This window comes from Leucopleurus acutus (assembly GCF_964270905.1).
Source record: "Leucopleurus acutus genome assembly, chromosome: 11".
Classification (NCBI taxonomy): domain Eukaryota; kingdom Metazoa; phylum Chordata; class Mammalia; order Artiodactyla; family Delphinidae; genus Leucopleurus; species Leucopleurus acutus.
The window spans coordinates 66,876,505-66,888,770 of NC_139152.1; the positions used below are offsets into that span (position 1 = coordinate 66,876,505).

Here is a 12,266-nt window from a genome sequence, read left to right on the forward strand (position 1 = left end):
CTCAAATTTATTCTTACCAGATATGCAAATTTATTTATAATGACATTTGCAAATTTGACATTTGCAACTTTTTATACATGCTTACTATTTGAAAAAATGCAAAATTCACTTTTTCCTAATGCTTCAGAAATAATATTTATATCCACCCACAGAAAATTTTTCAATTTTTAAATATGCCATTTATATTTAAAGATGTATCTGATATTTCTATTATACTGGTAAAGAAATTACTCCACAGCTACATATCCTTGTGAGAGACCATTCATTCAACACTTTATATATTCTGTTCAATGAGAAAAAATTATAGAAACTTGAATTTCTTACCAATGAAAATTTCATCATAGAATGGGTTTAGTAATACACTGTCAACATTTATAAAAAAGACACAACTTTAGAAATGGATAATGTATAACAGTATTCAGATAATCTATTAGAAAGGCCTTTTTTTAAAGAAGGAAAAAGTAATATGAAACTTCAAATGGACTTAGGTTATGTATAATTTAATCTGACTTTCAGTTTTCTAACGGGGGCAAAAACAATAGCTTAATTCAAAGCCTTATTCTTAAATGACTGAAGCAACTCTAGACACCATTACCATTTTACCTTCATACTTAGACTACTTTATATAAGCTTTATAAAGGATTAAAAAGTGATTTTATTACCTAGCTCGTGGTAATATCCTCTCAATATCTCTTTACCAGTGGGAAACACTAAATGTATGTATACTGTTAACACCCTAGATTGTCTTAGCTCTTATGTACTCTGACATTTGTGTGATGTTTTCCACTCTACAAAAAGCTATAAAGTAAGCACTACCATTGAATTTCAGAAAATGTAGGTAGCAGTATAAAATACCCATCATCATGGTAAGGGATGGCCAAGAGAGAACCTATATCTTCTTAATATTATAAATTATGTCCAAAGAAAAAAAGACATACACACATGTAGTATAAAAATACAGACAAATATACAGTTCACTTTTAGCTTTTGGGAATTAAGTTGATTAAGTTCGCCTTTAGGTCACCATCTTTCCTTTCTGTGACCTTTTTCCCCTGTAAGGGGCTTCTTTCAGTAACTAGGATTTATGCTGACTCAATCTTTCATGTTTAGAAACTTGCTTTCTTGAAAGGATATGATAAACTAATTTATTTTAATATGTAAATAGCAGGTAAGAGTTTTATGGTCACATGCAGAAGAGAGGTGTTTAGTTTAGTTTAGTTTTGAACAAGGGACAAATCCTCTTAAAACCAACTTATCTCTAATCGCAGAATTCTTTCAGGAATCAGTGAACAGTGAGGGAGGTATTTTAAAGGAAATGAATTTTTTCTTCTAATAAAAGTTGAATGCTATGTACAAACATAACACAAAGCAGCAGGATGAAATTACATCACATAAGCAGTCACCTACACTACTACACTGACTTACATTTCATCTTGTCTTATGCTGCAGTATAATAGGTTCAGGGACTAAATATAAGCAGCTTTCTGAAGACAGTACATTTTTTTTCCTGCATAAATTTAGACAATGAAAACAAAAGGAAGGGAAAGGACTAAAACATGTTGTTTAGCCTACTTTAGGAGCATTATGAAGATTAGACAACATCATGAGACACATGAGAGTGAGACAGGAGAGAAAGAGCTACAATTGAAAGTTATCTTTTTAACACTTCAGTGGTGTCTTAAAGTAGTTACATACTTCAGCTAGATGCCTAGATGAAGTATAGCTAAAAACTGACAACACAGGATTCTGTGTGTTCCACATTAAACCTCACAGTGCTAAGTGAAAAGCAAGCAGTGATACAAATTTATGCATTGGCTGTTTGTTGAAATAAATTGAATTTTATTACTTTAGATATACACCATGAACTCATGTTTGTGCCTCAAGCGTGAAATCACAGGAATGTTGTTTTACTCAATGTTTTCTGAAATCAGACATCACAGAAAGGACTACAATGTTCCAATACTAGACTATCAATCTCTTGCTATTGCCTAAAAATGATAATCTTTTAAAACTTTCAAGCACTTTCTCCAATTTTCTAGAAGCTTCCTGGGTAAAGCAGGAAAGAAACAGCAATATCAAGAATCAATACTGTGAAAAAAATGGGCTGATAAAATAATTTTTTCTCAGTAACTAGAAAGTATATTGCAACTGAAATCATACACTTATTTACAATGGTAAACTCTCAAGTTCCAAAAAGCTTTAACTTTTTTTGTAGCCCGTTAGTAGGACATAAAGTGTTTACACATACTAATGAAGCTTTTATTCTTATTTTTAGAATCAACATATGGAGATGAATTTTATGAGTATTAAAACTTTTTAAAACACTAAATGACACCTCAGAGCAAGTTCACATTTTTGTATTAGTTACTGCAATAGCTATAAAGTTTTGAAAGAAACTATTTCAAAAAGTTACCTGTATGACAACTTGTATACAAGTAACTCTGATGATCTGGTATGTACATAATTCATTTCGTCAATAGTTAAATTTAAGGAAGAATCTAACTTACCGGTGGATCAGCCCCCTTAGAACCAGTCAGCCCTCCTGTTAGGGATTCGATATCCTGAAAAGGGGAGAGGTGTTGATTGTAAAATGCCACTCAACAGCATGGAGAATTTCCCAGTCCCACAGTGTAATATTTTCTTTAGCTACAAAGTTAGGGCAGTCAGCTATATTTTTGTTTTGTTTTGAGACAATCTTACACACTGTAATGCTATACCAACTGTCATATCTAAAAATCTAGATATTTTCTCCAACTCTGTATAATCTGTAAATAGAAAAAAAATACAAACAGACTAATTATTTTTGAAATATGTAAAGAAAATGGCTCTAGGTGGGAAAGCAGATGTTTCATTCTCTAAGAAGCTGAAGTGAGGGCAGAACAGAAAAAAGAGAATTTAATGAAACTGCAATTTAATATATTATTTGCAAATACTGAACCCATGGAAAATGCTTAAACTACAAAAAAATCTAATTATCTACAGTTCACTCTATTACTATACATAGAAGATGAAAATATTAACAGATATGGACAGATTAGCTATTCTTTTATAAGGATTGATTTCTAATCTTAAATCGGTAACCACAGTAGATCATGCCTGAGAAATGATTACAATTGACAAAGGTATCACAAATGAAGAAATGGGTGATGCTGTGACAAACTCGAGAGCAAGTGCGCTGTTTTAGGAACTAGAGCTCAGCCTTATCAGTTGTATGGCTTTGGTCCCAGGGTTACTAATCATATAGCTTTTTCAAAGGAAGCTAGAATTTTAGGTTTTTAAGTAAAATCTCTCAGGACTTTAATGTTTGCAACTGTTTTAATTTTTAAACCATCCCCCCACTCCTCCCAAACGAAAAAACAAAATAACAACAACAAAAAAACCTGTCTGCTCATAGGTAGATGAATAGGAGTTTGGGGCTAAATTGATAAGTTACAGTTTTTGCTAAAAAGTTTCTTTATTGTGACCCTGGTCACTTCTTATCTGTTTGCATCTAGTTGAATGGATAGGTTTGAGGAACCTGGGGAAATGTATTTCAGTAAGAAATCAAAGATGAAAGAAAGATAATTGAGTAAAGATAGAAGGAAAAGAAATTTAAATATCTATGATCAGAGAAACAGCCAACACCTGGATATCATTAAGAAGACATGCTACTAATTCACTTGGGACTCAATTACATCATTTCACTGGTATCTCAAAAATGGGGAATCTTAACAATAAATATGGGACTCAAATGAGCACGTGCAGGAAACATTAAAGGCAGGGCAGGGAAGAAGGAAGGGATGGTGTGGTGAAAGTTTCCATCTGAAGGAGCTGACTTGATGAGTGATGAATTTCTGCATGCATATTTTATTAAGGGCCATGAATGATAAGGCAACCACAAGAATGCTTGCCAAGAAACTTACTGTCTTCTTCGTAATGCATATATTGTATATAATATTTTTTCCTACCCAGCATCCCTTTGAGGAACTTCTTCCCTCTCCATTCTAGTTCTAAAAGAGGCTTATAAAAATTGTTTCAAATGTTGTAGGGGCCTGCCAGAGAATTAAGGCAATATGGATTCTAAAAGATATAATGGGAGTGTCTTAAGTCCTTGATAATATCGTTTGAGCAATGTTTGAAACTGGATGTTCTCCCTGCCTGCAACTTTAAGATAAGTTTCTGGCTCCCAAACACTAAAAGATCCTAATTAATATGTCTGCAATATTAAGTCTATTTTGAAAAGGCCCTCCCTCTCCATCCTATTGAAATTCTTTATTCCAACACCACGCATACCATAAACAATCAAATCATCTAAATTATTTGATCTTATGTGATCTTTAACATTTCTATTGTTATCTAAGTAAATCATGTCAGTATACAATAAAATTAAGCATGAAACATATTTATAAATTGGCAAACAAAATTAGCATTCCTTTTGAATCCAAAGATTAAAATATAATCTAAAAATTGTTTTAGAATTTCATGGAGTAAAATAAAATGGTAATAAAATGGCTAAAGTATTAGATTAACAAAATAAAACACACAGACCTTTGCACTTTTTGATAATACTCCTGTTATGACCATGACAAAAAACAAAGTTCTATTCACATGAAAGGTTTCTTCCAAGCACATTTTAAATGAAAAGAACAAAAAAAGGTGTTAAGTATATTTTGAGTTAATACCTTCGTTATTCATAGAAAGGCATATAAATTATATTAACAATAGAATTTCTGATGACATTATCAGAGAGATAATAGGGAAATTAATTCAGAGAAAAAATATTTTAGCAATTTAGTTGAGGCATTTTGTCATCTTGTTAATTAAAAGTTCTACCATGATTTCTTGCCATCGTAGAAAAGTTGGGCCAATGCTCAGATCTGTAAAATTTTAAACTTTTCATGATAGTCATGGTCTTGAAAAAAAAATAAAGCAACAATAGAATTTTGAAGATGAATGGAAAAGGCATTGGTATTTCTGTTTTTTAACATGTTGAATTAAAGCAAATTATGAACTCATGGCTCTAAAGAGAATACAGATATATTCTTTTATTCTGTTTATTCTTTTAATTAAAAAATCTTTTTTATCTTATTTTCTATTTTGAGTGTAAGTTGAGAGAGAGTGTCCTACTTGGATAGATGCCCAAATTAAACATGGCTTATCTATCACTTGACGCAAAAAAATTTTTCAGGTGTGAATAACAAGCATAAGTGTGCATGAATGCATTTACGTTGTAAAATTAATAGGTGAAATAAATCCCTTGAGAAACTCTGAAAATAGTTGAAAGTGAGTCAGTCTTTCTGATGGTTGCTGAATATCTTATCTACAAAATATAACTTAAATCTTTGACAAATTTGTCTATCTTGTTATTTACATGTATTTTTATAGAGATAACAAAAAGGGAGACACTAAAAAGTAAAAACATTGATTTCCTAGATGGTTTTTAAACTTACTACTGTAATAATGTTGTTTGATTAAAACATTCAAAACAAACTTTGATTTTTTACTACGTTATGGAATTTTTTAAAACTATGTTGCATACCATATTCATTTAGATTTAATAGCTAATAAAATAATAACTACTTACTGAACATTTACTACATGCAGGCACTCTTTAAATGCTTTATATACATTATAAACAGTTTTACAGGGTAGTTATAAGAGCCTTACAAAGTAGTTATTTCTTTTCTCACTTAGGCTAAAAGGTTTATATAATTTACCCAATATCACACAGCTATTAAGAAGTGGGGTTACAAAATATATTTGTTTGACTCCAAACCTACGTTTTTAATACCAGTTGTAGGAGAACAGCTTTATCCTGGCGTCCTGGTGACCTTGCACATATCCACATGGGCCATGTAGGCAAGGCTAACCTTAGGTTGGCCCATGTCTTGGTGGAATATCCTGTGGACCTCCAGGTAAGCAAGTCATGAAGACCTTACACATGGCTGTTTCTCATTCTCCTCCCTGGCACCAATGAGGCATGGAACTTTCCACTGCACTCATCTCCCCCATCCCCAGATCCATCTGCAGGCTATAAAACTGCTAAGGTGCAATATGGAGTGGGCTCCTCCCCAGCAGAGCAGTCTGTCACTCTTGTTGTCTGTCATCTGGCTCATCCAATTTAGTGTTGCCCTGTGGGCCTAGCAACCAAGTACAGGATTGGATTTAGGCTACTGATGTGACTAAGGTGCAAAATTTAAGGAGGCACTCATTTTGAGGGTCATACAGGTGCTGATCCTGCCCCTGCAGGATCCTGACAGTGAGTGCCTCCTTAAATGTTATACCCTAGGCACCTCATTCTTAGACATCTGCAAAAACAAGTTGACACTTGTACAATCCTGAGAGTGAATGACTCCTTAAACTTTGTGCCCTAAGTACCTTACTTGTCTCACCCTAGTCCTGGCCCTTTTAGGGGTGTGGAAAGCTGACACCACGGAGACTTTGTTTATGCTGTATATGTAATATATTCTTTCAATCCATTTGGAATCACTGTCTCCTTCCCAGTCAAATCTACAGAAATGTGGCAAGCCAACCTGACACCTGTCCCTGCTCAGGGACAGCTTGCTGCTTAATATCAGCATTATATAGCCTCCTTTATACGGGCTGCTGTTATCTACACAGAATCAAATAAACTAGGATCTATTAATTATGGAATCCAATTCACTTCTTAAAAAGAAAATTCAGGTAATGAAAGTTTCACTTCCCTCTCCAAGGTTCAAATACCTGAGCGAGGTTATTAGCAGTCCTTGACACAAGCTGTATACAGTCAGTCTCTTTTAATATGGGAAAACCCTGCTTCTGAGATGGAAACCTGGTAATTCAAGGCTGATCCATGAATCAGAAGTCTTAAGGCTTGGGAACGGCGAGCCACAGATACAGTGGAGCAGTCAGTGTCAGAGCTCTAAGCAGAGTGAAATTTGAGGGCAGCCTGGAGCATGGGTATCACCTCCGCCCAGGTTTAAAATAAACTCCACTTTGTGCTGTACTGATGCTGTTTGTTGCCCATCTGCAACTTTTTCCCTTGCTCTAAAAGTTGACATATTTTTCCCTTGACAGACAATTTGAATGATGGAGCTATAGGGATTAATCATGTGGTTTGCCCTGCAGATCATTAAGTTCAGATGTTGTAAATCTTGCTTCCTCTGTGTGGAGGTAGGAAAAAGGAGGATATTAGAAGTTGAGGTTTCACTCAGGGCTATTGCTGGATCCTTATTTTTATCCCTGAAAAGTACGATCAGCCAGTTACGGTCAAGGGAAAGATGTTAAGGTAGCTTGGGTATCAAATACATTAAAAATGAAGAATAGAAAATTCTAAACAGTCAGTTGAATCTAACATTGCACATGCCATCAGACCCAGAATATCTTAAAACCTAATAGTTATATTTAAAGTTAATATCAAGTTTTCAAGTACTACTCTTCTAAAGAATCACTTTACATAGTATGAAAATACTTAAAGCATTACAATATTGTTACCAGCTATGAGTATTTTGAAATTTGATTTATGCATATTTGTAATTTGCATTATTTTAGAATATCTTTAGAGGAAAGTGATTATATTTCAATATAGAGTACATTTTCATGCACTAAACAATCTATCAAAAATATATTAGTATAGTGAAATCAATAGGAAAACATCAACCATATTTACTGAATTATTATATTTAAAATTTGTTTCAAGGTCTTTAAAAATATGATGAGATATTTTATGTTTGTAGAGAAGTTTACAAAATTCATATATTCAAAATATCAAAATTAAGCATTTCTCTCATCCGTTTTATGGAAAAATTCCCCCCAAATATCCCTCACGTTCCGTTCTCTCTCGATGCAGGCTTTTGTCCCCGCTACATCACTGCTACCCCTCTTATCAAGGCTGCCAATGACATCCAATTAGCTGAATCAACTGTCAATGTTCATCATCATTTTTCTTGTCTCTAAGTCACATTTGACACAGTTAACCACTCCATCCTTCCTGAAATACTTTTTGTCTTAGTATCCATTGAGTTTTACCTTCTGTGTAATTTTATTTAGTACCATGGCTCCTAAGTACCATGTATGCTAATGAATTCTGGATTCCTTTTATCCTCAGAGATTTACACTGCCTACAACCTCCACTTGGGTGTATTACAGTTATCTAAAACTTAATGCAAAATCAAACTTGATTTTCACCTGAAAACCTCCCCCAAATTAGGTTTCTGTCCCAGTACTGTCCATCTTGACATCACCATGTACCCAGTTTCTTAGGTCCAAATTCATCAGCAAATCCTGCCAATTCTATCTTTAAAATATGGCTTGAATTAGACTATTTCTTACCACCTGCATTACTACCAACCTGATCCCTTGGACCAAATCAACAATATTCTCCCTTGGGCTAAAGAATGATCTTCCTAACTGTTGTCCCTGCATCTGTTCTTGTATCCTCATTCCTCATATATTCTCCACACTGCAGTCAGAGCTATCTATTTAAAATGCACATTAAATCAGATTACTCCCATGATCCAAACCCCTCCATGGTTTCCCACTAATCTTAGAACAAAATACAAACTTATTACTATGTCATGCAAGCCCTGTGATGATCTGGCTTTGCCCACTTCAATGATCTTGTCTTTTGCCATATCCTTCTTTCTCATGCCACCCAGCCACACTGGCTCCATTGCTGTGTGAAAAACAAGCCAAATATAACTAACTGTCTAAATCAGTGAAGGTTCTACCCGGTAACAAAAGGCAAACTCGAAAACAATGTAAAAGAGCATTTAATCAGAGGATATTTTATAGAGGTATGGAGGGTTTAATGGATCCAGCGGAATGTGAAGCATGGAGACTGACGGAAAATCATAATAACCACTCCAAGCCCAAAGGAGTAAAGGTAAAAGAACAATGTTGTCACGAGTTCAGCAAGGGATGAGCACCACTCATCAGCCTCTAGAGCAGTTTGCCACACATGGAGCTCAACAAGTACTTTTTGAATGGATGAATGACTGACTGAATGAGTGAAGCAGGTAATATAATTTTATACCTAAAACAGCCAAGTCTCAGAGTATACAAATGATGAAGGATTTCTAATTGTTGTATAAATGTATCACTTTGAAAGCATGGCTCAAGGTAATAGTGTTTGTACACCAAATCTTTTTCGAATGCCTGAATGAACAAGTTAATGAATGACTTGCCCAAGATCACACAGCCGGTAAATGCTCCAAAGAAGCTTTGAAATCCTGGGTGTTATAACCCCAAGCACAGTGTACATTTTTTTCCATTATACATCACTAATGAGATATCCTCCTTAAAAAAGACACTCAACTCTATATTATCTTGAGGCAATACATTTCTATATATCCCAGAGTTTCTAGTTCATAAGAAGGAAAATACACAAGATGATTTAATAGATAATAAACAATACATTAAGTTTATCTTCTGGTGAAATACTGTCAATACTTCAAATTAAAGACCTGATACCCTAATTATTGCACAATAAATAAATCAGTGCTTGATAACTTTATATAACATATGTGCTGAGCATTAATAAATAGTTCAAATACATTAAACTAAAAATCAATGTTTATTTTTATGTAACATTTCATAGTGTGTAGGTACATAGCACTGGCAATGAGTAACAGTCAGAAAACAAAATTTCTTTTAAAAAATCATTCAGTTTTTTACATAAGGCTTAATGGAAACAATCTTTCATCCCAGAACACCAGCTCCTTGAGGCAAGCATCCAAATAATGAAGCTGAGTTTATTAATGAGGCATTTTCCTCCTCTACCAGGCTTAAGCTGTTAGTGTTTCCTTGGCAACTTTACAGGGTAAATTTCCGGGGAGGCAGAGAAGAAGCAAGAAACACACACAACCAATAAATCGTCTTTCTTACGGAAGCCAGAAAGAGCCCTATTTAGTCATTCTTTAAATTTTTTTAATAAAGGAAAATATCTACACTCTTACTGCAAGCATAGTCCAGCCCAAATCTGAATTTTCCCTGAGCCACACAATTAATTCCTTCAAATGAGAATGACTGAGCATCTGTTATGACTGAGGCACTGTGCTGGACACAGAGAGCATGATGATGAATAAGTCAAGGTCACAGCTTTCAAAGAGTTCACAGTCTCGTAGGGCATGAGAATGACAAAGACAATTTAGTCAACAAATGCATGTTGCACACAAAATAAGCACAAGGCACCACACTGAATCTGGTGTATGGAATCCAGACGCTATGACATCCTCTCTGACTTCAAGGATCTTTCAGAATGTCAATCTGAAGAATAACATGAGGAAGAATTCAGAGAAATAAGGTGCTGAATTTACAACATATAGGGGTTGTAAAGGGAAATTTTATAAAGTGACAGTAAGTCTGAGTATTTCATGTTGCTGGAATTGTATTTGTTTTTGAATGCACACTGGGTAAGTCTGCCCTAAGACCTTGGTTGGGTAACATAATAATTAACATTTATTAAGCATTTACTGTACCAGATGCCATGCTGAGAGTTCTACTGCCTCATTAAAAAGCATCCCAGCTCTTTTAGCTGATTATTTTCACCATTTTTAAGATGATGGAACGGAGTCTTCAAGAGTTTAAATGACTTGACAAAGGTTACATTAACTACTAAGTGTTCAAAGCTAAACAGGCTAACTTCAGAGGCAATGATTTTTAACTATTATGCTCTCTTGAGTAAGTGGAGGTGTGGAAAAAATGTGGAGGACATCTTGGCATGCCATATAGTGACTTGGCAGAAAACATACTTATTCAATATTTGTAGAAGAAATGAATAAAACTGCAAGCAGAATTTTTCTGAGGTGAGGTGGATATTCTCTGATGGAAAAACGAATATCCTTGTCTGACCTACAGATAAGAGCGTTAATGCCACTGGATTTAGCAAAGAAGTAAAATTCCAAAGATTTTTGTTATATATTTCTAAGTTCAAAGTATCCTTTTCAAACTCAAACCTAGACAGGAAATCTAATATGTATCAAAAACATAATTGTGTCAGTGTTGCATGGAATAGGGTTTTCTGAAGAAAGTACCAAAGAGATTTAAGGTTCTGCCTTTTCCATGGAGTGCCCTCTTTGAAGCACTTTCCATTATGATTTTTTTGTGCTGCTTTTTCCTTGTCTATTCCCTTCCATATGGCTGAGGTGATAAAGGGAACCTTTTGCTAAATCCTGACTCAGACTCAGCTCCTTTTTGCCAACTTTTACACATTGATGGGTACTTGTTATCTCAGATTTAATATGGTCACATCAGACCTCATCTCCTCTCCTCCTCTGCCATTACTCTGGGCAACTGCCTCCATCCAATTTCTTCTCCCAGCATTTATCTCTTTTGGCATTTCCAATAAACAGTCAATTGAGATTTCTGGAGGTCAATAGAGTGTTCCCTCACTCTGGTATTCAAATACCAAGCCAGTCAATTTTTCCTTCTAGATATCTCCTTAATTCAATCTACTACCTCCTTTCATCATCCACTCCATTCACTACCTTAGTTCAAAGCCTCATTTTATTTTTCCCCTATTCCTGGATTTCTCCAAAATAGTGTCTTTTTGAGTTCTTTTTTTCTACTCTCATCCTTATACAGTCTCTTCTCCAGAGAAGTGTTTCTCACAATGTGACCTGGAAACTAGTAGCATCAGTGTCACCTACGAACTTACAAATGCATTTTCTTGGGGTTTACTCCAGTCCTGCTGAATCAGAAACTCTTAACAAGCCCTCCAAGTGAGTCTGAGGCAGGCTAAACTTTAAGAACCACTACTTCAGAATGATGTGTTTTAAATGGAAATATGTATATGTCACTCCTATACTCAAAATCCTTAATAAGATCCTATTCTTTTTAGGATGAAAAACATGTCAAGCATATTTATGCATGAAGTCATTCATTATATAGTTCTAGACTTTTCTTATTTCACTTTTTACCACTTCCTCAAAAGAAACCTTATACTCTCTATCATAATGAACCCTGTACTTCCCTTTTGTGTCAAGTGTTTTCTTACTTCTATGCTTCTGCTCCACAGATTCTTCTGCCTAGAAAGACACCCCACCCTCCTCTGGTTAAATCTTACCCTTTGAGACTCAGCCCAGGCATCAGCTCCTCTCAGGAGACTTTCCTGAGTCCCTCAAGCTGGGGTAATGGTTCTGCTGTTACTTCCACAGCATCTTCCACTTAACCCACTCACAACTCTACCACATCATTTTATAATTGTCATTCTACTCATCGGTCTTTGCCAGCCATTTGAGGGCTAAATTAGCTCAGTGAGGCACTTACCATCTCTGTATCTTCGGTAGTTATCACAAAGCATGACCAAT

The 12,266-nt window shown here is 34.9% G+C and overlaps 1 protein-coding gene across 7 annotated transcripts in view; it reads right to left on the reverse strand.

Annotated features, from left to right (window-relative positions):
• Positions 1–12,266, reverse strand: part of PPFIA2 (PTPRF interacting protein alpha 2) — a gene marked incomplete at its 5' end in the record, with an annotated part of 476,541 nt that overhangs the window by 393,174 nt on the left and 71,101 nt on the right. For 6 of the 7 annotated variants that reach the window (XM_082850006.1, XM_082850004.1, XM_082850008.1 and 3 more), the window contains one exon: positions 2,508–2,561. The exons of the other annotated variant lie outside the window; for it this stretch is intronic. In XM_082850006.1, coding sequence (XP_082706132.1) covers positions 2,508–2,561 — 54 coding nt within the window. The remainder of the gene's footprint in view (positions 1–2,507; positions 2,562–12,266) is intronic. 7 annotated transcript variants of the gene reach the window in all.